Source organism: Zootoca vivipara, chromosome 8 (assembly GCF_963506605.1).
Source record: "Zootoca vivipara chromosome 8, rZooViv1.1, whole genome shotgun sequence".
Taxonomy (NCBI): Eukaryota; Metazoa; Chordata; class Lepidosauria; order Squamata; family Lacertidae; genus Zootoca; species Zootoca vivipara.
This window is the reverse complement of record NC_083283.1, coordinates 41,000,667-41,027,861: the sequence shown is the minus strand read 5'-3', so window position 1 is coordinate 41,027,861 and position 27,195 is coordinate 41,000,667. Positions and strand designations below refer to the sequence as shown.

General features: G+C 41.3%; 1 protein-coding gene across 1 annotated transcript in view; it reads left to right on the top strand.

Moving 5' to 3' along the window:
• ASXL3 (ASXL transcriptional regulator 3) overlaps positions 1 to 27,195 on the top strand; it is a 99,897-nt gene that overhangs the window by 10,159 nt on the left and 62,543 nt on the right. Inside the window, exon 2 of the mRNA XM_035125483.2 lies at positions 11,393 to 11,475. Coding sequence (XP_034981374.2) covers positions 11,393 to 11,475 — 83 coding nt within the window. The remainder of the gene's footprint in view (positions 1 to 11,392; positions 11,476 to 27,195) is intronic.

The following is a 27,195-nucleotide window of genomic DNA, read 5'->3' as shown; positions in this document are numbered from 1 at the left end:
ATATTCTAAAAGCAGCAGTAGGAGCAAAATATAAGTAAGCAGGTTTTAGCAAAGGCCCCATGCAGCAAAAATGCTTCTAACCTGGTGCCAAACAATAACAATGTAGGTGCCTGCAGTGGCGGACTTGAGGCTCTCAAATTTCAGTGGCACCCTGTGCAGCTTTAAAACTATTGTGATCTGTTTGACACCATTGTTGCAGTGCCCCCCTGTGGTACCCAGTGCAGCCAAACTACCCTAAAAATGACCTCTGGTGCCTGGTAAATAATCACTGGGAAGGGTGTTGCAAGGTCTGACACCATTACATAAATGGCTTTGCTTCTAGCTGCTACTGGTGCCTAAATTCCAAAGCAGAAATGGGTGTGGGGCATCAGTAAGAAGAAGGTTTCCAATGGTAGTGGAAGGGCATGTTTATGCAAGAGATGACAGTTCAGACACCCAAGACCCAGATTTTTAAACACTTTATAGGTCAAAACCTGCAGTACTAATATTCTCCAGTAAGTGAAAAAGAAACAATGCTCGCATGTCAACACCACACTAGTATGATATATTTGAGCTCCTCAGCTTAGGATCAGTCTAGTACCTTCTGGAGTTGCTTATGTTGGTTTCTGAGTACATGGTGACAGCAGCAATTCCTGTCAAGACATCAACATCTGAAGTTATTGGTGTCCAAACATTCTTTTGTTGTCTCATCTTCCCAAGTATCTTTTGGCATCTTTGTTATTTGTTTGTTTCGCAGATTTTTGTTCTGCCTCTTCAACACAGGGGTTCCCCAGGTGGTTAAAAATCAGAATTGCAATAAAAGATTAGAATTGGTGAATAAAAATGGTTAAGAACAACCCAGGAACAAAAACAGCAGAATATGGTCATAGGAAGTAGGAAGCCCGAGGAAGTCATAGTGTTAATGACAGTGTGTCCATCAAATGAAGACTATCAGTTATGGGAAATTCCCGGTTGTATGTGTATGATTATTATTATTTTTGCGCCCCACCCCCCAAAAGCACTTCTTCAAAAATAAAATAAAAGCTCATTGCAGACTAACTCTGCATGGCATTGTAAAGCAGCCATTTCAAAACAGATGTATGCAGCCCCAGCTGCTCAGTGACATGGGTGGGGGTACAGCAGGCATCCCCAAACGTCGGCTCTCCAGATGTTTTGGACTACAGTTCCCATCTTCCCCGACCACTGGTCCTGTTAGCTAGGGATCATGGGAGTTGTAGGCCAAAGCATCTGGAGGGCCGCACTTTGGGGATGCCTGGGGTACAGTATACCTAGATTGCAATAACTGCTTCTTTCCTCATTCACATGGGGCATGTGTGAAGAGGAAAAGGCATGGATAACCTAATCAAAGATCTAGAATGAATCTGGATTCAAAGTAGCATGTTGAAGATGATCGTGAACGATTACAGTTTGAGTTAAAACTAGGTTGGGGGTTGTATTTGTATTTGTTTTTGCTATGAGTGGATTAGCAATTTAGGAAGAAAAGAGGGGAAATGGGTTGGGGGACGTCCAGTGAAGTTATCTATCCCTACAGGCAGAGTAATGAAGATCTACAAAGCATGCATGGCTGTATGCATGCATATGCTTCCACCTCTGCCCACCACACTTTATTTATACACCTTGAGATCTATCCTTGCACTGTGCTCAGTTTTGGCAAATATTGATGTATATACTAACAATAGTATCTCCTTCAGTAGACCATGAGCAACATTCAATGCAATGCAGCAGAAAGCATGTGATTTTCATTCATGATTAAAATACAGTAACCTGTAACTTAAAGATACCCATTAAGGTTGATAAGCAGTTTTTTAAAAAACAAAAACAAAAACAAACAAACACTAATTGCAAGACAGAGAGACAGAGACCGGCGCATTTACCAGTTAATATATCTAGCTTTTCAAACCCAAATGCAATTTCCTCCCTTCTCTGTTTTGCTGAGATAGTACAGTTGAACTAAATCATATAGTAGTGAGGGAATATTTCACGCTGTGTCTTCATATTTGAAGGCCACGAACGACACCAAAAATCAGTATCATAACTTATGTATAGCTAGAGCTTTGACTTTAATCCCTTTGACTTTTATCTCAAGTGTTGACTCTTGCTACTATAAATAGAATTTAAACTATTGTAAAAGAGTTTCATGCTGTTATAAAATAGGGATTTGATTTGACTTTGTTTAACTACACTAAGGACTTCTTTGTGGCTGGCTTAACACAGACCTTCCATTATTTCCATATTTGTTCTAAATTAATTCTCTTTTAGACATGTAGAAACGCTGCTGCTTTAGGAGGTTTTGATGGCCTTTCTCTTTGATCCGCAATCAAGGCAGCTTTGAAGAGCTGTATTCTATTTTATTATTGTATTTTTTGCCTCAGGGTTTCCTCAGATTTGTTTTATAAGGCTATCTTTGTATTTGTTTGGCATGGTAGTATGTGTGATATTTCTTTACAATGCATAGCTGAAGAAAGACAGAAATTCCTGTTTTGTAATAATTGAGTTTGGTTTGTGATGCTTTGAAGATATTTAATCTGAATTGTGACATATAAGTAGAAGGGCCATTGAATTTTGTCATCTGTATATGCGCTCCAGATCTTGACTGGGTAAAACTCACCTTCCAGAAAATAATCAGATCATGTCCTATTTCTTCTGTATGAATTTGTGAGATGCTGCTGTAGGTACGACTCTTTTTGAAACAGTAGTTCTCAAACATTCTTGTAGTGAACCATTTTCAGTTAAATGGGTTGGGGACACCCTGTGGTATTTTAAGCTAAAGGAGGAGGTACCCTGGTAAGGGGGATAACTAGAGCAAAATAATGATGTCTCATTAGCTGCCTAAGTTCACGTTTGTCCCATAGCTGGAGGCTGGCAACCTGAAAGCAAAGATAATGAGTTGGATCCTGTGGACTTTCCATATGATTAAAAGAACACGAATGAGGGATCACAGGAAACAGTCTGATCAACCCCCCCCCCCTGGACTTCTGATTGGAAAGAGTGGGAAGGGATTTGAATCTGCCCTGCTTTGTGCCCCAGTTCAGACAGGAATCTTTCCCAGCCCTTTCTGCAGATGCCACATATTGAACCTTCCTTTTGCATGCAGATCATGTGCTCTATCTACTACAGAGCTTTAGCCCTTCTCTAAAAAGCACCTCCACCACACACTAGTTTCAGGGATGGTGCAAAGTATTATATGTAGTTTATTGCGCAAGATTTGTATCCCAATTTTCCATCCAAGCAGAAAAGTCAAAGTAGATTACACCCTTAGAAATCATCAGCATAAAACACAATGAAACAGTGCATTAAAACAAAAAACAGAAAACAAACTTTATAATAGAAATGCTACTTCCTTCTGCTCCTGGTCTTGGATATGTGAAATGTGTAATCAAATTTCATATCGTTGATTTTTTAAAAACAGGAGCAGGGACCATGATCTGAATTAGGGCTGTGATACAGGGAAGGGAGAGTTAAGGGGCCCCATGTCATTTCTGCTCCATGCTACTATTTGCTTCATAAGGAAATCTACTATTTGGGCCCATAGCAGTTCCAATGTAAGGCAAATAACAGCTTTTACACACTTAGTGTTGTGATCTCAATCTGGCCCCTATACAGTTTGGAAATATTAAGAGATGAAAAAACAACTACACACTTTATGTACACACCAGTTTAACCCCTTGAGGGTTTTTTTATTAAAAAATCATTTTATATAGTGCCTTTTAAATTATCAGTCCCGTCCTGGAAAAACACTAGTTGTGTGGATGCATTGCATGCTTACATCTCTTCTACCTTCATAAACATTTATATTCATCAACACATTTAGAATCTGGCTATAAGTGGGTTTCTTTCCAAGATGTGCAGCCCTTGCCCATGTTTTATGTGCCATGCCATTCTACACAAAGAATGATGCATGTTTTGTTAGAATGATACATTTTAATGGCCTTCATTTCTATGATAAAAAACAGTTAAAAGGTTGGAAGAAGCATGAAAGGGATAAAAGAGCTGAACTGCACAATCATGCAAAGCCAATATACTTTGACTTTTTAAAAGTTAAGATGCTACTTTTATTCCTGCTTGAGAACTAATTTGAGTAGTTCACAGCTGTGTGTTTGTGGATAATGCATTGGTTGCAAACATAGCTACTTAGAGGGTATGGCTATGCTTTGGGATGCTGTCTCTCATTCCATGTACTGTAGATACTGATTTATCTCCTATGACATTAATCGTCTCATAGCAAGCGATGGAATAACTTGCAGATGCCCTTCCTCTCCTCATTTATGAAGATAAATGTCATAACATGATGGCTGATCTTTGTTATGACACTAACCATTATAACATTTAACAAACGTAGCAAAAAATACCACTGACAGCAAGCAAGAGCATCTGTGTATGTGCGGAGTGTTCTTGCCGCTCGTGCCTCTAGCTCAGAACCCTGACTTGTCATGTTTAGTTTCTGGAATACTTTTAAGTAATAGATTTGGTCTGAGTCAGCAAACAAATATAATTGACTGGCGATACAGTGTTACAATTATATTACTTAATGACCAATAGTTCAATGGTGCTGTGGCTCGAGGGCATAGGAATGAGAGAGAAGACACTCTAGGATACTGAAGAGAGGGGAGAACAGTGGGTCTGTGCTTTTGAGACATCAGAAGTATGGCTTCCATAGTAAGCAAAATCATGGCGCAGCCTTAGCTCAACACATCTGGTTGGAGATGAAATCCAGACGTTTGTCTCACAAGATAAGACAAGCAGAAGTGTAACCGTACGAAGAATCTGCGGGGAAACAGCAGCTATAGCCCTACATATTATATATTTGGAAGGGTCTCTAATTTTTTGTTTTGTGCTCAGATCCCTCCCACAAAAAAATGGCCATTTGCATCTGTCTCATTTTGGATGCCCAGAGAATACTTGGATTAGGCAAAAGGAGGAAAGGGAGTCCAAAGTGATTGTGAACCCTGCTCCTTTTATCCAGAGGGTCTGGGAACATCATAGCCTGAGCAGTTGCCAGGTCTGCATCTGGATCACTCCAAAAACTGTCTAGCATTCATGTTGTATGTTATGAAGCAAGAAACCAAAAGTATTCCCTCCTGCTGGTATTCCAAGATAGAACAACATCCTTTCTTAAACCGGAGGCAAATATTTCATTTCTTTGTGAGCAGATCTTCCTATTTTCTTCTCATGGTCCATGGCTAATGCCCATGAGAATAAAAAATGAAACATTTGTTATCATCATCATCATCATCATCATCATCATCATCCATAACAGGAAGCTTTCCTTCTAGTTTCAGTTTCTCTCCTCACTGTTTTCATATGTAAATTAGGCTTTTCATATAGACAACAAACATGCCTTGGATATCAGTATTTTCTGAGGTGTTCAAATTAAGTCTTTCTTCACAGTTCACTAGCAATATTCCTGCTAGAATTGATCAAGACACAGAACATGTCATGTTTTATGAATTAAGTGAGTAACCCCAGTCCAGAATTGCTATTCTAACAAGCCCTATTTGGACGTTCATTTTATACTGTACATGTGTAAACAAATGCATGAAGGGGGGAGTGGTGGCACACTGCCAAGACCCAACCCTCTTGGTCCACCTTTTAACCCTTCACAAGGCTCAGGCAAAAGTCTGAAGCAGGGAGCCACATTCCCATGTGATTTAGAATTCTGTACATCATGGTTCTTCTGTACAGCACAGGGAACTTCCATGGATGGAAGAGGCTTCCTGCTTCAGACCTTCACCCTCCAATCTATGGAGTACTGAAAAGAGGGTGAAGGTTATGCACCTTAATGGGTGGTGCTTAGTAGCACTCCACCACTCTCCATCTGTTCACAAGTGAGTAAACTGAACACCAAAATAGGGCATATAGTAGGGCATTATTTGATATTGCAGGGATGGAAACTCCCCCAATTGCTGGTCATTATTATTATTATTATTATTATTATTATTATTATTATTATTTTAAATTTGTATACCGTCCTTCATCCATAGATCTCTGTAGACTTTTTAAAAAACAAACAAACCAAGATACAGTAAACTACGGATGTGTTAGCTTAACTTTAGGTGAATTTGTAGAAAGCCAAGAATGAATAGCATTTCTCCACTGAAGAGGAACAGTAGACAACAAAAGGACTGGGTCCCCTGCTAACATGTATGCAGAAGAGTAAAGGTGTGATTTATACATGTGCACTTTTATAATGATTACAAACCTTAATTAAGCAGCTTTACATTAATGATGACCTCTACATTCTGTGATCTAGAGATGTAATATATCCTGCAATTTCTGTCCGTGATCAGCTAGCAGCCCCCACCCACCACTCAGGTGAACATTGCTATACTCCTGATTCCATTGCTGTCCTTAATCTTCTGGAAGTAGTAGCATATGGAAATAATTTTTGTAGGCATCCTCTGATTTAGTAGCCTGTGGCCCTTTCTCCCACATTCAGCACCATCATTATTGCATTTGATGCCTTCTGATTTGATGACTGCAAAGTTCTTAATGTGGGGAGTGCCCTTGAAGACTGTTCAGAAGCTGCAGATAATGTTGAACACAGCTGCCCTAATTTGGCAGGAGCACATTGCACTGTTGCTTCAGAAACTGCACGGACTTCATATAGTATTTGGCCCACACTTCTAAGTGCTAGTTTAAATTTCTGAAATCCTAAACAACTTGAACCCAATATACCTCTGAGACTGACCCCTTCCTTGTTTTCCATACTAAAGTGACATCTCAGTGGTAACCTCTGAATGGCAGCAGTCTGTTTTCAAATCCCCTTCCCACCCTCGCCCCAGATTCCTGTGGTCTTACACTAAATGTCTTCTGGAATTAATATAAAATCTTTTCTTCTTCTATGTGAACATTTTTGTGGGGGTGATTGGGGAGTTGGCGGGGTTTTTCTTTTAGTATCTCTTCTGTTTCTTGTATGAGATGTTGTGCTTGGCTTTGGATAAGCATGCTGCTAATTGTTTCCTGATATATGACTTTCAGGAGAGAATAGGCTAAACATCCAAGTAATAAAGTCTATTGAGGTTGAATATAAGAGTTTTGGTACAAGACCCAAACTCTTATAGTTCAGCAGTGATGCCATGGCAGTGCATTTGTGGCTGAAATATAAGGTGTTCTGCATTTTTAGTCATTATCCACTGTGGTTCCTCCAGTTCTTCAAGAAAGGTCTGAAACCTAATGAGTCTTTTGGTAGGAACACCCTTGAAGTTTCAGGAATTACTTAATGTAGTACACTGTACTATAGACAGTGGCAGAGGAAGCCGCTTGGGCGCCTGGGGTGGCGCGCCCAGGGGCGGGGCAAGCTGCCCATAGGGGTGGGCTGCACCGCGGGGCCTCTGGAGTCTGCCTGCCTCCTTGCACTCAGCCACCCTACAGCTGAGGGGGGAGGCAGGCAGTGGGCGGACCGTTTGGGCAGCGCAGAGCCTGCGTGTGCCCAAGCCATTGGCTCGGCACGCTGCAGGTTCTGCGGTGAGTGCCGCCTGGCATTTCTTCATCCCCCTCAGTGGTGACACCCGGGGCAGACTTCACCTACCGCACCCTCTTTCCTCCGCCCCTGACTATAGAACATATAGGGCACAGACATGAGCACTGAAAACTGCCATCTCCTGTCCCTTAGGGAAAAATTATATTTACCACTTGCCCTTTTAACACTAGTGACAAGATTTGAAGTTGTGAGGGTACTAATTTGTCTTGCTTTTTGAAACTTTTTATTTATTTATAAAAGTTATATTTATTCAGCATTGTCAGGATTATCGTTATTTCATTTATATCCTCAATCTGACTGGGAAGCCTTCAAAATGGAAGTATGCTGGCAATTTTTTGAAAGTGGGGGATGCATATTTTTTCACTCTGTTTTACTAAATGTAGGGCAACATTTTCTTTATCTCACCAGTTTTTGTAGTCTAATGTGATGCATTTTAGCTTGTCATTCCTCATTTTAGATTCAATAAAATTGAAGGGAAAGGGTGCTGGAAAGGGGGAGGTAGGAAGTGTTGTGACTTTTGTTGTTGTTTAGTCGTTTAGTTGTGTCCAACTCTTCGTGACCCCATGGATCAGAGCATGCCAGGCACTCCTGTCTTCTACTGCCTCCCGCAGTTTGGTCAGACTCATGTTCGTAGCTTCGAGAACACTGTCCACGATTGTCTTTGTCCATTGTGTTTTCTTGGCAGGGATACTGGAGTGGCTTGCCAGTTCCTTCTCCAGGTGGATCATGTTTAGTCAAAACTCTCCACTATGACCTGTCCATCTTGGGTGTCCCTGCACGGCATAGCTCATAGCTTCTCTGAGTTGTTCAAGCCCCTTCACCACGACAAGGCAGTGATACATGACTGACTTTTAGTATCAGACATCTGGCCAATATTGTCCTGGTCTATCTTGTCCACTTCAACACCATTTGAAATATCACTGAAATGTCTTAAGCTTTTATTTTCTTTCATAAGCATCTTTTTAAGCTACGTAGATGTTTCAGTTCTCTTTAAAAAGCTGTCTCACTTAATGAATTATATGAGTTGGCTCAGATTACACACAACACTGAGCAAACCATGGGGTTTTTTGGTGAACATGTCAGTATGCAGGTTCCCAGGAAGATTCCCAGAAGGGTTCCCAGTGGTTTACCCGCTGCCTCACTATATGAGACTAAGCCATGGTTTGTCTGAGTATGTCATCCTCATAAAACAATGAGCTGCAAACCAAACAAAATTTGGTTATAACTTATGGTTTGTCTGGGCTTAGTCTTGAATAGCTTGGTAGCAAGAGGACTGGGGGAAGAGGGCAGTGTATGATCTCCTCTCCAAGAATCTGCACACTCCCATATTTGAGCTAAGCCATGCTTTGGCTTAGCATTACATGCAAACTGGGTAACCTTTGTTCTTTCCAAAGAAACTACATGACTCCAGGTTGTTTTTTAAAATGTTCAGAATCAAGAAATGACTCTTGCTGTGGGAAAGCAATGCTTCCCCCTTTCTTTCTTTCTTTCTTTCTTTCTTTCTTTCTTTCTTTCTCTTTCTTTGGCATGGGTGTGTGTGGAAACTTTTTTTTAAGGATTGGATGAATAAAATTCACAATTCAGCAAGATATTTGAAACTCCTGCCCACACTAGTGTATGCAATAACAAGTAATTGACGCAACACGCTATTAATTTGCTCTTTCATATTCAGCCTTTGTGCATCCTGGGATACTGTTGAGTCCTGCCCTGTTTGTTTCCTACTGTAGTGGCTGTAATGGTGCCTTGTTTGATCAAAATCTGTGTGCCGTGTGTGTTGCTTTGTTAGCTTGATTTTTGTTTTGTGCTGTGTCTTTTGTAATGATGCTATTCCGTCTCCATCCCTGTGTCTACCCACTGTTTCCTGCACCAGTTCAGTGCAGCTTCTACCCTACTTCTCCCTTTTTCATGGTCAAGGTGGACATGAGATTGCCTTTCCCTTTCCATCCAAATGTGCTGTAACACCTCACATTACAACTTCCTCTAGAGAATAGGCTGTGATGTCATAGAGAAGGGGACAGGGCTACCCAAATTCTCTCAATTTCAGGGAGGAGCTGCCCAGGTGTGCTGAGGGCCCATACGCGGGAAGAGAAACAGGGAGTCCTCCACAGTGAGTAACCCCACCTTCGAGTGTACCCAATATCCTTCATAGCCTTGTCCAGTACAGTATAGTTCCCTCCCCTCCGTGACCATTTTGAAGTCTATTCAGTTTAAACTCTGGAATATTTCCAGTTCAGCTTGAGTTTCTTTCTTCTTGCCTTATCCTCCATTTCATCTTCCTTCTTCTTGTTTTTCTTCTTCTTCTAAATCTTTTTAAATTTTACTGAGGTCTTAAATCCACTTTATACGTTTACTGCCCGATCTGCAACTAACCTTTTTTGTTTTGTTTTATTTTATCTGAAATTTGTTTCTTTGGAAGCATGGTTTGGATCCCAAAGCTTCTGTGTGGTTTTTAATCTCTGGATTTCACTCCTCTAATGGGTAAGGATCCAAACCGTGATGGGATACTATGATGGGCAGTGGATTGGTATGTGGTCTTGTGAGTTTAAAAGGGGAGAACAGGAAATTTTGAAAAATAAAAGAGTATTTTTATATATCTGAATGGAATGAGACTGCCTTTTACTGCAGCCAATATTAAGGGGGAAGTATTGTTTTCATCTGCAATTTCTTTGGTCTCTGATCTTCAAGTTTTGGAGCACAGCTGTTGCTGGGGAATTGCATTTGCAGCCTTAACAATTCATTGTATTGTAACATGACACACTTGCGAAAGCTCAGCATGATTGGCATGCATCTTTGTAAAATTGTTATACTAGGGCAGCAGTGGAGGACCTGTGCATTCCAACTCCCATCAGCACTAGTCAGCATGGCTAATGATCAGGAATGAGGGGAGGAACACAGATTCTGCATCTCCTGCTATGCAGTGACAACAGACATGACATCTGGAATATGGTGGTTGTGGTGGATCAGCAGCACTTCCTTGAGTAATTGGGGAGTCATAGTCAGTACTTGTTTAAAGAAATCCCTGACCTCTTCTCCAGTTATTAAAGTTCAGTAATTTTTGGTATGACACCATTTATTCCTGGTGGGCAGCTGTTCTAATGATTGTCGTGACATTCCCGGGAGAGCAGCTTAGGAGTGATTGGGTATGGATGATGAGCTAATTGCCTATTTCTCATTGTAGAAAGGCAAGTTATAATAGTGCTAAGTTGGTAATATCCTTAGATATAGTCTATATGCTGTCACCATTGCCTGTACTTGGTTGATTGAATTCCTAGGACCGGAAGTATGACTAAGAAGAAAAATATGGAGGAGGGCATCAACTAGAAGGATAGTAAAAGAGGCAGAAGCCTTCATACCAGTTAGACGAAATGGAAGAATATTAATTGGGACTTCATAAAAGGCAAAGGAGTGGAAAACTTAGCTGAACTGGAAAGTATATTTCAGCAACCAATTATGATGGTTTCTGACGCCTCATTTTCCCATGTTAAGAATTTTTTCATTCTTTAACATTCTGAAATCTAGCATGTTCTTCTAAGAGCTCTGCAAATGGAAGGGTTCCCTGAAAGTGCACTATTAGTGACGATAAACAGTCCAAACAGTAGCAAAATTTACCACCCTTCTCTCCCCGCCTTACAGGAAATTGTTTCTTGCATTTGTAATAATAAATAATAGGACTTGTTCTTCTAGTTCTCTGCCATGTAAGAGTCTGTGCATTTTGTGAGGTTTTCACCCATGATTATCAGTTTAAACCTGTTGTTAGCTAAGGTTGCTTGTTCGGCAGTTGATAAGAGACCCCAGTCTTGACATGACAACTTCCCACTTTTTACACAGCATTATGCAAAGTGCATGACACAAAATCATTTAAATGTATGCAATAATGATTTTTTACCTTCTTACACATATATTTCTTTTTAGGCACTGGAAAAACATCCCAACTCACCAATGACTGCAAAGCAGATATTGGAAGTTATTCAGAAAGAAGGGCTGAAAGAAACAAGGTCAGTATTTATATGATATTTGCCTTTACAATATTTGCCTTTACAGAAACAAAATTTAAGGAAAATATCTAAATTGAGGTTGGTATGTTGTTCATAATTCAGTAAATAGCACTCTGTGTTTGAGCCTATGATTACAGAGGAAACCTAAATATATAATAAATAGATATTAGGAGGGGAAATCAGAGAGAACAATATGGCTGCAATGCTATACATTGGAGTGGAGAAGCATTTATTTTGTCACTGTACCAGATTCCAATATAGTCAACACTTAGGCCATTTTAAACATTCTGCCACTTTTGTAAATTTAAACTAATTTTAAAACAGAATCTCTAACCCCCATAGCAAATCAATGACACACTCTCCCAGACCACCATGCCCAGATTGCTTTGCTCTGAGAAAGGACCCCTGTTGCTCAGAGCAAGACAGAGAGGAATGTAGGAAGTGGACTAATAATGGCACATCTAGGTCAGCATTGTCTACAGCAGGCATAGGCAACCTTGGCTCTCCAGAACTACAACTCCCATGATCCCTAGCTATCAGGGCCAGTGGTCAGGGATCATGGGAGTTGTAGTTCCAAAACACCTGGAGAGCCAAGGTTGCCTATGCCTGGTCTACACTGACTGAGAGAAGCTCTCCAGGGTTTCAGACAGGAGTCTCCCTTAGCCTTATGTAGAAATGCCAGAAACTTCTACTTACAAGCAACTACTCTACCAATGAGCTGTGGCTCTTCTACAGGACAGAGGTGGAAAGCCCTGCGAGAGTTTTGTGTGGCTGCAGCAGCCTCAGCAGTAGCCAGTGAGAGAGATTAGTGAGCAGGGGCCCATATAGTGCTAATCCTTTACATTCACTGCCTGATACATTTGCCCAAGTTTCTCTCATGGAACTACTGGCCCTACTTGTGCATAGCCAGCAAAGCCAACTTCATATAAAAACTATGTATTTGTCCTGTCCTCTCCTTGGCACAGGTCATTAGCTGCAGCACCACGGATAGCTCCGAGTGATCAACTTGCTCCAAAGAAGTCAAGAGTGAACTGAAAACCTTTTATGCTCACAGGGCCAGATTACTTGGAGCCTAGAACTCCTCCTTTCTGGCAAGTTTTTTCATGTGAGCTGCCTGTGTTGATGTGGTGAATTGAGAATGTGAGCTTCAGATGTGGAGGCAGTCAGTTTCTCAAGGAGTGCCGGCTCAGAGGTTACAGACTCCAGAGGGCCTGCCTCTTGTGGTCTCAGATTCCAGAACCTTTGCTTTGTTAGGCTTAGGCTGTGACTCAGCCTTTGGCATGATATGGGGGCCTGGATTATCCTTTGGTGCTGCTGGACTAACGTATCATGTTGGCCTGTCTGAGTCGAGACCCAGGCTGCTGCTCCAGATGCCAGCAGACCCAACCATTTCCCCATCTTTGAGTGTAGACTGATACTTTGAACAGGGGTCCCGAGAGCTTTATAGACGTATGGAAGAATATGGGATTCCTTCTGGATCCCGGCAAAGAAAGGATCACAACCTCCTCACCAGTTGAAGTTGGTAGGACTCCTGTCCATCTGCTGCTTGCAACCTGTATTCAGACACAGCAGTTGATTGCGAAAGCCTTACTAGAGGCTTTGTACTACCTACAAGCCACAGTGGGTGATCCCTCAAGTGTCTGGCGATTAATGTCTTCCAGAAATCATTATAGCTTTTAGCTGAAGCCAGCAGTGTTCAGTTTGTGTGTATGTGTTGCCCCATTCATGGGACACAGGTACATAAGAAGCTGTCTTCTACTGAATCATTGGTCCATCCAACTCAGTAGTCTCTGCTCTGATAGGCTGCAGCCTTCTACAGCTCAGATCTGGATCTTTCTCAGTCCTATCTGAAGATGCCATTGGGTAAATAGTGATGGCCTACATGAAAAACCTATTCTGTACCACTTCTGGGCAGTTCTTCTCAAGGCTTGAGTTCCCTCCCTCATTAACCAGAAGAAATTAACAGAGAGAGGTAGAGAGAGAAAGTGTGTTGTGTTTGCTTTGCATATAGCACCACTTTCTAAGAAAGAATGCAGATCATTTGCAGTTCTACTTGTATTCAGTATAGGTGTGTGTAATAAAATATAATGGGTGAGTTCCTAGAAGGCAACTAAGCACTGTAAGAAGTCACAGTTGTTATATATAGAAGTAAAGATAAAATTGTGCCAAGATTCTTAAAATAGAGTCAGTATAGACAGATGCTTGGTGCAAGTGCCAAATAATTTGGGGAAGAAAAGTTCAGCAAAAAATAATAATAATTAAAATGTAGCTACTGAGTTATAAATAAGCAGACAAGAAAATCAAATGTTGTGCCACAATCATTTCAATTGTTTTGAACTCTTCTCCACTGCTGTTCCTTTCTTATGTCTTTTGAAGTGATTGAACTCTGACTTCTGATACTGTTATTATTATTCATAATAAAAAACAGCCCTCTTGATTATTATACTGTCTTCATCATATTTATTCCCACAGATTTGTATTATTGTACCATTGGAGAGACTGGGTAGTGGAAAAATGGCAAAAAAAAAACCCCACCAAAGTAATTGGAATAAGAAATAAAGGAAACCTTTAACTTTTTTTTTCAAAGAAAAAGCCTCTAGAAAAAAAGCACTGCAGCTAGCTTAAATGGCCCATTCTGTGCTGTAAAAAATGAAAGATAAAAATCAATGCAGTGGAAACGCATAAACTGCCAGTGACAAGTGTAAAAGGAAAAACTGTTTACTCTTGCATGAATTGTATTATAGTGCACTATTGTGTTGTAAACTTGTATACAAATGTATCTGTAAAGTTCAGCACTTACTTTAAGAAATGGTGTTGCTGGATAACTCTGAGATAGAATGGAGAGATTTATGTTTGAACTGAAGAAGCAATGAGGTTGTTGCTATACTAGAGTGTTTTAGCACTGCTGAGGCAGTGCTTTTCTACAATGAGCTGGTTAAAATGGAGGTTTCACAGCACTTTAAATAGTGCTATATTATTCAAAAATTCCCTTGCCTATGGCCATTATCTTTCTATGATGTTTATTCATAGGTGTCCTGTTAAACAAAGGCCCCTTCCAACATTAATTAGAAGTAACCTGCTTGCATGTTCTGACCACTTAATAGTTTCATGTTGGGTGTGGCAGTGGAATTATGGAAGCATAACTTCTTAGCTGCTTCCTGTTGTCAGTTTCCATTCCTGTGGTTGGGGGAGGCTGTAATCACCTAGTTACTTTTTACTAGTTTTCATTTCTATAAAATAAAAGAGCAGTATTTTTCAATATAATAATTAAATGGAAAAAATATTTACTAATATATAAGTAATTAAAGTTTGTCCCCTTGCCCTAATACAGATACCGATAATAAGGGACAATTAAGAGAGCTGTTTCAATAGGAAATTAACAGGCTATTCAGCAGTAATCTTACTCTGCACCTAACAAGAAGCAATAAAGCCGGCAGAACCTACAAACAGGAAACACTTAATTAAAGGTACAAAAGCCTTGAAAGATTTGTTCAATAGCCCTTTGTCTGTCTACACAGGACAGGCTGGTGCTACAATTGCATTTAAAAAATCACAAACTTAAGTTTGAAAAAAACACAGGAGGCCAGTGCAGGAAATAGTGGAACACAATTATTTGTCCATATCTTTGTCTGAATTTTCTATATACAAAGGGTGACTATTGTATTGTATTATTTAAGGCATTTATATGCCGCTTATTCAGTAGCATTTTTAAGCTGTGTGCATAAAAAATAACCATGCAGGGAATAAAACATTGAAAATTAATCATAAAGCCAAGCCTAAATTCAAACTACAGTACATTAAAATGCCTGCTGGAATAAGAAAGTCTTTATCATACACCTGAAGTTGAGCAAAGAGGTTTCCTGTCTACTTTCAGTTGGGAGAGAGTTCCAAAGGCTTGGCCCCACAACACTGAATACACAGCTTCTAGTAGTTTTGAGTTGTACACCTGACCCTTGGGGGACTATCAACAGAGACTCTCCCAAATATCTCATTGATTGGGCGGGGATATAAGGGATCAGACAGTCCTTAAGATATCTTGGACCCAAGGCCCTTGTAAATCAATACAAGATCTTAGAATCTGCCCCAGTAACAAAAGCCAGTGCAAGCTCAGGTCAATCACTGGAGTCCGTCTGGAGCAGCCAACAAGCAATATTGTTCAGAAATGCGTCTGAAGAAAGGAGCAAAAATGAAACAAAGGGACTGGAATCAAAGAGACTGAAGTGGGTGCAAGGAGATGTCTAAGTCTACTCGCACCCACTTCAGCCTCTTTGGTTCCAGTCCCTTATCAGCAGGGAAGGAAAGCAGTAATAGGGTTCCTTACATGAGGCACCAGAGCTTGAGAAGCTGGCCAGAAATCTACAGGTTGACATTTGTCTGTCTTAGGAGTACGACCGTGCAGCAAGACAACTATGTTGTATTAGAGATGCATGTCTACTGTACAGCTAAGGTCAATCAAGGGAACATACAAGAGTCTTATCTGGAAAAGGATCCCTGATTCAAATCATAGCATCCCATTCAGTTTTCTCTGCACAGCAAAGCTGCCCATTATAGTGGGTGACTGGGGCAGTCCTTGTGGGCACTGGGTAGCTCTCAGAAAGTAGCTCTCAAAGGAAAAATGCTACAGAACAAAATGTTTCGCTTCTTCAAAAAGTGAATTGTAAGGAGGGAATCAAAAAGCTGATTGTAAGGAGGCCTGGGTTTAGGCAGACTCTTGACTGGAATGTGCCTGGAAACAACTCTGCTGTGCAAGAAGGATAAAATCTAGCTTTCAGTTTGCTCAGTGTTATGTGTATGAAATCTTCAAGAACTTCCTGCAGAATTTGCCTAGCACATACCCATCTGTCGGTCTATCTATCTCTGTGTGTATACACACTAACCCCCCAACCCATGTGTGTAGTGGGGGGGGCAGCAGGGTTCATAGCCCCGGGTGTAAATTCAGAAGGGTGCAACTAGGCCACAGCGGTCCCAAAGGTGCCATGCATCCACATCAGTCCTGTAAAATTTTAAACAGCAAAAATGTAGCAGCCCATGAGTTCATTAAGATGTGTGAAACCATTATGTGTGTAGAATTTTAGGAAATTAAAATTGCATTACACTTCCAAGAAATAAATGTGATGGAGGACAGGTTTTGGGGGGCTTTTTTATTTGGCTTGTTTCTGCCCTACAGAAAGACTTTAAACAGGGGTTCAAAGAAAGCTATGGTTTCCATAGTACAATTGGTTTCATACAGCCCGGATATGAGATTCAGCTTCACGTTGAATGCAAGCTTAGAATTTGTCTATATGGGAATATTAAGTAATCCTCAGGCAATAGATTCCTTTTTTTTTTAGGGAGGAGAAATTAACTTTGAGAAACGATTGCTTCTACATCTCTGTTGTTGAATGTCTTATTCACATTCTGCTCAAAGAGTAATGCCACTGGCTTACACACTAAAATCAAAACTGAGGGAGGGAGGAATGACTTGTGCACTATGCAGGACCAGCCCTGCCATTATGCAGAGTGAAGCAGCTGCCTTTGGTGGTAAATACTAGGAGATGGGGGTGGTGTTACCCTCCATTGGTTCTCATCATCCTGAGCTGTGTGCTGGCAGTGGTGATGCTTGCTTTTTGTTGTCCTTGGCTGTCTGGCTGTCTCATCTAGTCACATTTTCCCTCATAGGCAATACCAATGGAAAAGGGCTCTGACTGAGTGGACAGGCAGGGGAGCAGCTATTCCAGATCATTCATTCCAGGAGGCACTGCATATGCATGTACTGTATATTCCTGCGTATAAGACTACTTTTTAACCCAGGAAAGTCTTCTCAAAAGTCGGGGGACGTCTTATATGCCAGGTCGTATTTCTTATATGGCGAGTATATCCCAAACTCTATATTTTAACTGGAAAAGTTGGGGGGCGTCTTATATGCCCAGTTGTCTTATACGCCGGAATATAGGGAGACACGGATGGCGCTGTGGTCTAAACCACTGAGCCTCTTGGAAGGTCGGCGGTTTGAATCCGTGCGATGGGGTGAGCTCCCGTTGCCCTGTCTCAGCTTCTGCCAGCCTAGCAGTTCGAAAGCATGCCAGTGCAAGTACTGTAGATAAATAGGTACCACTACAGTAGGAAGGTAAACAGCATTTTTATGAGCTCCAACACTTGTCACCGTGCCAGTAATGGTTTAGTTATGCTGGCCACATGACTCGGAAAGCTGTCTGTGGACAAATGCCGGCTCCCTCGGCCTGAAAGTGAGATAAGCGCCACAACCCCATAGTTGCCTTTGACTGGACTTAACCATCCAGGGGTCCTTTACCCTTGACCTTACCTTACATTGGTCATCTAATGCACTGGCATGATGGATGCTGAATGTGATAATGCCAGAAGGATAGTGTCATTATGCAAATCTATGCTGAAATCACATTTTTAATATTGTGTACAGTTTTGGATCCTGCACCTTAAAAAGGATATTGTAGAGCTGGAAAAGAGGGCAGTGAAATAACCAAGGGCTCAACTATAACTCTCATAATTGAAGACCATTGGCCAAGCTGGCTGATGAAGACTGGAATCCAACAACATTTATAAGATTATAGGTTGCCCGTCTCTGACTTAATATTTAGAAATGCAATTCAGTGTAAGCAAGTGCAAAGTGATGCACAATGGGGCAAAATTCTAACTCCACACATATGCAAATATGAATTTGTGGTGATTGACCAAGGAATGTGACCTTTGGATTGTAGCGGATAGCTCAATGGGGATTTTGATCCAGTGTGCAGCACCTGCGGAAAATGCAAATTCTATGCTAGAGATCAAGGAGCTCCTTCTTGGGCTCCTTGATCACTGCAGATGGTGACAGCAGTCACGAAATTAAAAGACGCCTGCTTCTTGGGAGAAAAGCAATGACAAACCTAGACAGCATCTTAAAAAGCAGAGAAATCACCTTGCCGACAAAGGTCCGTATAGTTAAAGCTATGGTTTTCCCAGTAGTGATGTATGGAAGTGAGAGCTGGACCATAAAGAAGGCTGATCGCCAAAGAATTGATGCTTTTGAATTGTGGTGCTGGAGGAGACTCTTGAGAGTCCCATGGACTGCAAGAAGATCAAACCTATCCATTCTGAAGGAAATCAGCCCTGAGTGCTCACTGGAAGGACAGATCCTGAAGCTGAGGCTCCAATACTTTGGCTACCTCATGAGAAGAGAAGAATCCTTGGAAAAGACCCTGATGTTGGGAAAGATTGAGGGCACTAGGAGAAGATTGAGGGCACTAGGAGAAGGGGACGTCAGAGGACAAGATGGTTGGACAGTGTTCTCAAAGCTACGAACATGAGTTTGACCAAACTGCGGGAGGCAGTGCAAGACAGGAGTGCCTGGCGTGCTATGGTCCATGGGGTCACGAAGAGTCGGACACGACTAAACGACTAAACAACAAATGCTAGAGATTGTTAAGAAAGGGATTGAAACCAAAACTACCAATATTATAAAGATATTTTACAAATTTATGTTGAGTTTGCACTTGGTATACTGTGTATAGTTCTGGTGACCTTACCTGAAAAAGGATATTGTACAGTAGGAGAAGGTTCAGGAAGGGACAGCCAAAATGATCAAGGGGAAGAAGAAACTCTTCTATGAGTAAAGGTTACAAGATTTGGGGGTGTTTAGTTTAGGATGCATCTAAACTAGAGGCACCTCTTTTGCTGAATTTATATTGTTCTCTCCATTTTGAATGGTTTTATAATTGTGATGGTTTTATCTACTTTTATAATTTATATTTCATTGTAACCCTGGAACCTGGAAATTATACAGAGTGTGGTGAATATGGATCGAGAGAAGTTTTTCTTTCTCACACACAGGGCTATCTAGTGAAGCTGAATGCTAGGAGATTCAAAACAGATGTAATTCTTAGTTAAAACTTTAGAATTTGCAGTTATTATGCTCTTAATATTTATTTGAGTGGGTAGTAAACAGGGGGGGGGGTTGTGAATGAGCAGTGATAAGGTGTTGGGAGACAGAACTACCTGTGCTATATAGCCTGCCCTGTGACCTTCTTAGGTCACCTTCTGCCTTTGGGTGTGATGGAGGATGTTGTCCCATCACCCGTGTTGAAGTACAATTCACATGTCAGTTCAGCTGGCTTATGTGTGTGGAACTGGTAGAAGGAACTGTCCTTCGCCTCTGGAGGCAAAATATCTTAGACCTCCTCTTGGGGAACAGACAACTACTTGAACCTCTTGAAGGTCTTCATTTGCTGGCTTGGTTGTGAAGCGAAGGAGGAGAAACTGAGTTTAGGGATAAGACATGCAATGAACATAACCACTAGACCTAAAGTAATGAAAATAGATCCTAGCACAATTCAAATTCTGTTTTTAAAAGGCTTCTTAATTTTTTGAAAAATGGTGGATTGACAATCTCCAAAGCTCAATGTTTTGCCTACTGCATCTGTTTTCTGGGGCAGACCGCCCTCCATTTAGTACTACAACTTTAATTGTAACCTCATCATTCTATAGTTAGTTAAGTAATCATAGTGAAAAATGCATAAAGGTTAAGCCAGCATGCACTGAACATATTTGGCTTGTTTGCACATAAACCATAGCTTGGTGTTGGAGGAGCCTCAGTGAGCTTGAGCGAAGCATCAGACTTGTGCACTCCTCCTCCCTTCTATGCAGCTAGGAAGAGGATTTCTGAAAAGATTGCATTCAGTTTCAGATAATCTTGATTTAGTATTATTTGCAAATAGGAATCCTAGTTAAAAAAACAAAAAATAGGTAAACAAGAGAACTTAAAGTTGGATTGTTTAGCGACTCACCATTGTTTGTTGGTTTGTGTGTAAAGCTAAACTGAGATTCTTTGAAAGTGAAAGTAATTTTGATAGATGTCCTATTCCTATCCACACAGGTGAAGGACAGGGGATGAGGACCATATGAGTCCAACATTTTGCTTGGTCTCACTAAGTATTATCTGAAAAGCACTAAACCATGGTTTTGAATTTTGTGAGAACCAGCCCAATTGTTGTCAGCAGCCGAAGGTGATCACCAACTTGTCATTGATCCCTGAAGAGCTTTCGGCTTGCATTGATTTGAAAGGTTTCATCTCAGAAAACTAATAATAGGTTTTGGTACTTTTATTCACCCATGCAATAATTTTAGGTGGGCTTATCATAGAAATCTCTCCCTAACTATATGTTATCTTGGCTAAAGTTTATTCACTGTAATTATTTTTAAGAAGCTGAAGGTCCCAATTTTAATTTAGAATAATTGGGCTTAGATATTAGAAATTACATTATTTTTGTTCAAAGTCAAATTGTAGCATGAATCTGCCAGACTTTATGGTTCACAAGTTTGTTTCTCTCTCATATCATTAAAGCATTCAGTTCCTCAGATGATTGATTCTTTCTCCATGCCTCAAATATGAGTGCAGCAGGGAGAAAATTAAAAAAGAAAAAAGACTATAAGCCAAAATAAAACCCATACATTAGCATGGACATAATATTTGTTGGAAAATGCACACACATGATAGATCTATATTGTCTGAGACACACGTTTCAGGTTGTGTTGTTGTTGTTGTTGTTGTTGTTGTTTTAAAAAATATATTTCCTGCTGCGACAATCAGTTGTAAAAAGATCCTCATCTGGCCAATTCTCTTCTCAGTATCTGGAAAGAAAAACAGCTTTTAAGGTAAACAGTTTTGGGACTATAAAAGATTGGTGCTCTTTTTTAACTTTGCAAAAAATGTGCTTGGAATTTGAGAAGATGGTAAGAATGAAGAAAGTTCTTTGTAGAACAGATCAGGTCTACCAGGTTCAGGTCTACCAGAGTTCAGCTGTGGAAAAGGAAATGCTGGTAATTTACCTGGCACAAAGTATACAGTGGCCCGATCCTGCTAAACTTCAGACAGCCATACTTCCAAACAAATGTGTATCAGTCTGGATCATAAGTCCTGCTGAAATCAGCTGAAGAACTTAGTTGTAACTGATGTGTTCCATTGCTTTGAATGGGAATTTGTCACAATTAACTAGCATGCTACGAACAGTGTGTTGCAGTGGTAGAAGACTGGCCGGTCTGCCTGTGTGCTTGGAAGCTCCTTCTGCCCATATCATAGCTGCCAAGTTTTCCCTTTTCTCACGAGGAAGCCTATTCAGCATAAGGGAAAATCCCTTTAAAAAAGGGATAACTTGGCAGCTATGCCATATTCATCTGGATGTGACCACAGCACAGCAGGGTTACACTGGCATCTGTGGCTCTGATAGGACCAAAAGGACCACTAGATACTACACAAATAAATCCTTAGGACCTCTACTGCTGCTTTTTGTGCCATTACTCCGTGACAACAAAAGTAGCAAGAGGCCCACCTCAGTGGCATGATTTATGGATATGAAGCAATCACGTATTTCTATGTGTGGTGAAAAAGGCAGAAAGTTGTGTAGCTATTCTTGTGCAAATATTAAACTGTACAGCTCTGAAAGTATGGACTATATTATAGTATGGAGTATAATGAATCTATATGTATCTATTTGTCTTAGGTGTGTGGGTGTGTGCACGTGCATGTAAAATTAAAATTTGATCTATAGTCCATTATATATTAGAGTGATCTGATTTATGTTTCAGCTTTGTAGACTTATTATGCTACTTCAAATCCATGCTCTTCAAGTGACTTTTGCTTTTTTTTTGGTTGCATTTGGTTAATAATATTTGTAGCAGCAAAAGAACAATCATACTGGCATTTCATGAATCCTGTAATTGTCAGCAGCACAAATTGCTACCATTACTATTATTGCTGCTCCTTTCAAGGATGGGTTTTTTCATGATTTTTTTTAAAAAATATACTTCAGAAGAAGGGGAAGAGAACCTAATATCTGTACGGTGCTGATGGGCCAATGTCGGGTGAATATAGCACAGGGATCCCCAAACTTCGGCCCTCCAGATGTTTTGGACCACAATTCCCATCATCCCTGACCACTGGTCCTCTTAGCTAGGGATCATGGGAGTTGTAGGCCAAAACATCTGGAGGGCCGCAGTTTGGGGATGCCTGATATAGCACATGTGGTATATTATAGTATTTGGGTACAAAATCTCGGGTACTTAAGGCACAATATTTATTTTATTTACTTCCTAATTGATTACACATTTTTTGTGAATTTCAAGGCAACATATATGGGCTTCCACATACAGGGCAAACTCAGACCTGCTAAGGTTTAAGCAACTTGCTTCATCATGCACATTCGAGTTCTGTGGGAAAAGGATGATAATTGATAGCTGCTATATGGTAACTTTAGTAGTTGCATGGTTATTTTATTGTGACAATTACAACATATTTCTGAGAAATGTTAGCCAATGCCATCAAAATTAACATAACCACCAACTATCTTCTTGGTTGCTATGGAGGGTTGAGCATATGAAGCTGGCATGCCAGTTCATTTCTCTCTCTAGCCCATTGTTGTCTACTCTGACCAGCACTCACTATCCAGGGTCTCGGGAAAGGGTTTTTCTCAGCTCTTCTACCTCTAAGAACCATTTAACTGGAAATGCTGGGGACCATATGCCCATGTACTGTACTGCTGAGCCAAGACCCCTCTGTGGAAGGTGAACACAAAGACAAAAAGAGTAAGAGTTGTCACTACGTGAATTTCAGATGCTGGCAATATTTTCAGGCTTTTCTTCTTGCTATCCATTTCCTCTTCATTATTAAAGCAGCAACCTGTTTTTACTTTTTCATAATATTTTTTAAAAAAACCTAATACTATCTCAGAAACCAAGAGGGACCACCACCCTACAGATTTGGGGAGGCAGCCTGTTGTTTCTGTTTGGTTCCTTCCTCCTGCTTTGCTCTGTATGTGGAACAATGGTGCAAGATAATTTTGAATGCACACTCTTATTAATTATACACTAGTGGCCAAAATTGTGGAAACCTTTTGGGAAAAGTGTATTTCTGAGATTTGATGGCTCATAACACCTGATTGGCTCTCTAAACACTCATGCTCATCGGCTACATTCAAATGAAGGAAAGCCACTGCATATCATCCTAAGCATGTTGTGTTTCTTTTTTCTGGTTATTTGGGTATAACTTTTGATAGAATTGAGATAATTGAACAAACGTTGTTGCATTGCATTCGTCATTAAATTATGTTTCCATTGATATATAATTATATGGTACTGTATTACTAAAAAAAAAAAGCTGGTGTTATGATCCACCAGACCTCGGAAATACACTTTTTCAAAAAGGTTTCCACAATTTTGGCCGCTAGTGTATAATCTTTTGAGTGGTCACAAGAGATAAGCAATGTCTAAATATTATATATTCTCAGTCTGCAAAATATCAGGTGATAAGGTGACCTGGTTGGTTCAGTGAATCTTGGAACAGGTTGCCCTGATATGATGCAATAAATGAAGCTCAGTGCTGTTCCATGTGGGAAGCTGCTTCACAGAAACACTTTCTCCATGGTGTTATCCTCCCACACAGTTTAATTTTGGGGGCATCAATGCACAACAAGTGAGCATATGAATTTGGGTTTAAGGTCTATTATTTTAACCAACCAAAGAGTTTATTGTATTAACCAAAGGCGACAACAATTTCATTACAATTTGCCAAACTGCAGACCATAACATGCAGCATACAGCAATTACATAATACAAGGCATCAATGATTTAAAGAAAGGGAGTCAGAATTCATAAGTATTGTCTGCTACCTCATCCCTAGCTTAACTTCCTTAGACCTCTGAATCTCCAGCGCAACTTATTGCAATATCATCTTGCTCTCTCTTTCTAATCTTTCTTGCAGCCAGAGCATTAAGCACCACTTTATGTGTCATAAATCTGTTTGGGTCGCACAAAAGAAAGTGAAAGTATTCCTGCCATAGTAAGCCTGCTTCCAGGAATTAGCAAAGGTTTCAGGAAACAATCTCTTGGATCCCCATTTAATGGGGAGATTAGCAAGTAATGTACAGTGTCTTCCACTTGAGGTTGGCCACATATGCAGAGTCTGTCATCATATGGAACCTTATTGTAGCAGCCATCCGAGATGCTGTGGGCATCACTTGGAATATGTGCTCCATAAAGGCATTTCTTAATGCAGCTGGCATGAGTCTGTTCAAATAACATGCTCTGAGATGCTCCATTTTCAGAAATGGGAACCATGACAAGAATCTATAATTCCTGATTAAATGCAAATCCCTTCTGGATTCTATCCAGAAGAGCCAATCCTGAAGTTGTCTCTTATTCATGGTCAGAGCAGAATTCAAGTCTCAAAAGTGATAACTATAAAGTTTTGACATACGGACTTCCAGTGTTGATTTTTACTCCATTTCATATAAAGCAAAGGCAGGAAAATGTTCAGTTGGAAGAGTTGCAATTTGCGGTAACTTAGGTGGGCACAGTCAGCTCTTGCCTTGATTGTTTCCCATCCAGATTCTGTACATGAGAGAACTCTGGAGATTGCTGAAGGGAAGGAATTGTTTCAGAAGCCATGTCTATTATTCAGATGAGGAGGGTGGGGCAGGGTGTGTGTTAAACCTTGTAGTGATGTGGGCTCCTTGTGTCATGTGGAAGAATGTGACAGGTTTGAGCCAGTTAAAGTGATTGTGTTTCGAGATAATTGCATGAAAAAGAAAGTGTAAAGAAGCTTGGGGTTGACCCAAGAAAGCAGAGAGTTTTATCCCATTACCAGTTCTGATACAGCTGCTGAATCTAAGGATGGTTGGGGACTCTGTGCCCCATCTGCTTAACTTAATCATTGATTGATTTCTGAGCTTTTATCTGTTTCAGATGTTTCTTGATATCCAAGGCAGCAGAAATCCTTCAGAATTGCTTCAGTTGAAGAAAACTTACCACATTTATGATAAGTCTCTTGTGTAGGAACTATTGAAGACAGCAGCTTAAATGATCAAGTTTACCTAGCACTAGGTCAGGCACCGGCAACCTCCAGCCCATGGAGACCGTTTATCTGGCCCACGGGCCGCCCATGAACCGAGCCACCCGCTCGGCAAGTCCCCCGTGCGCTGCAGCAAACCGGCATAGCACGGTGCGGGGACTCGCCGAGCAGCGCCGGAAATCGCATCTATGCAGCCGCAGAAGTGATTTCTGGCGCTGCGGACATTTTGGAAATGGACAGCCAGCACCGGAAATTGCTCCTGCGCAACCGGGGACATGCGCAGAAGCGATTTCTGGTGCTGCGTTGCCCATTTCCAAAATGTTCGCAGCGCCACCGGAAATCGCTTCTGCGCCTGTGCGGCCCATGTCCGGTCTATGGACGGTAGTCTGTGGGAATCCTCCGACCCACAAGCAGAAAAGGTTGCCAATGCCTGCACTAGGTCATGATTTGAGAAAGACTGTTTAGCTCAAACTAGAGGGTCCCTGCCTGTTGTCTTTGTCCATGGAGTTTTCTTGGCAGGGATACTGGAGTGGCTTGCCAGTTCCTTCTCCAGGTGGATCACATTTAGTCAAAACTCTCCACTATGACCTGTCCATCTTGGGTGGCCCTGCATGGCATAGCTCATAGCTTCTCTGAGTTATTCAAGCCCCTTCGCCACGACAAGGCATTGATCCATGAAGGTTTTCCCAGTAGTGATGTATGGAAGTGAGAGCTGGACCATAAAGAAGGCTGATCGCCGAAGAATTGATGCTTTTGAATTATGGTGCTGGAGGAGACTCTTGAGAGTCCCATGGACTGCTAGAAGATCAAACCTATCCATTCTTAAGGAAATCAGCCCTGAGTGCTCCCTGGAAGGACAGATCGTGAAGCTGAGGCTCCAATACTTTGGCCACCTCATGAGAAGAGAAGAATCCTTGGAAAAGACCCTGATGTTGGGAAAGATTGAGGGCACTAGGAGAAGGGGACGACAGAGGACAAGATGGTTGGACAGTGTTCTCGAAGCTACGAACATGAGTTTGACCAAACTACGGGAGGCAGTGGAAGACAGGAGTGCCTGGCGTGCTATGGTCCATGGGGTCACGAAGAGTCGGACACGACTAAACGACTAAACAACAACAAGAGGGTCCCTGAACATAAGATTGCAGCTGTTGTAATCCTCCTCCAGTCCTCCTGCTGCTGCTGCTGCACTGCCTTGAACTAAGCCATAATTTGACTTAATATGTCATCCAAACCTGGGCTCATGCTTTATCTCCTCCAGACAAACCATGAGCTGTGGTTTGCCTGGAGTGAAACAAACCATAAGCCTGGGTTCTAACAGCATGCTAATACAAAACATGTTTAGCTTATGTCAATACAATGGAACCAGAGAAAGGACTATATTTGTGTGTGTTAGTGTTATGCCATGGCTTTGGCTTAGCATGATGTGAGAACCAAACATCAGCCTCATTTCAGTTTCCTGATGCCAGGCATGATCTGAATCAGCTGCTGCACAACTCACTGGCACCAGCCCTCCTCTGCATGCTCAAGCAAGCAACGAGTCTTTGGTGGTAAGAGCTGGGAGACAGTGGTGATTACGGTAGGTTGCTGGGCAGTGATGGCAGCAAATATTTTGTAAGGGGCTGCAGATTACTCACTTGACAAGGAGGAAGGAGCAGGAAGGGAAACAGGACCAGTAACTGCCAGTGCTGTCTGGGGAAAACAGATGTTGAAAAGCAGAGAGCCGAGAGACCAGACCAGTCCCATAATGGTGGTATTCATCCCTGCTCTTACGCTGTTGTGGGACGACATGAACTGGTGCTAGGCCCATGCAGAGGTGAGAGCAGCCAGGTACACTTGCCCCAGGCATTGGAGTACTAAGCTGGCTGGGGGAGGGGGTGCTGGATTTA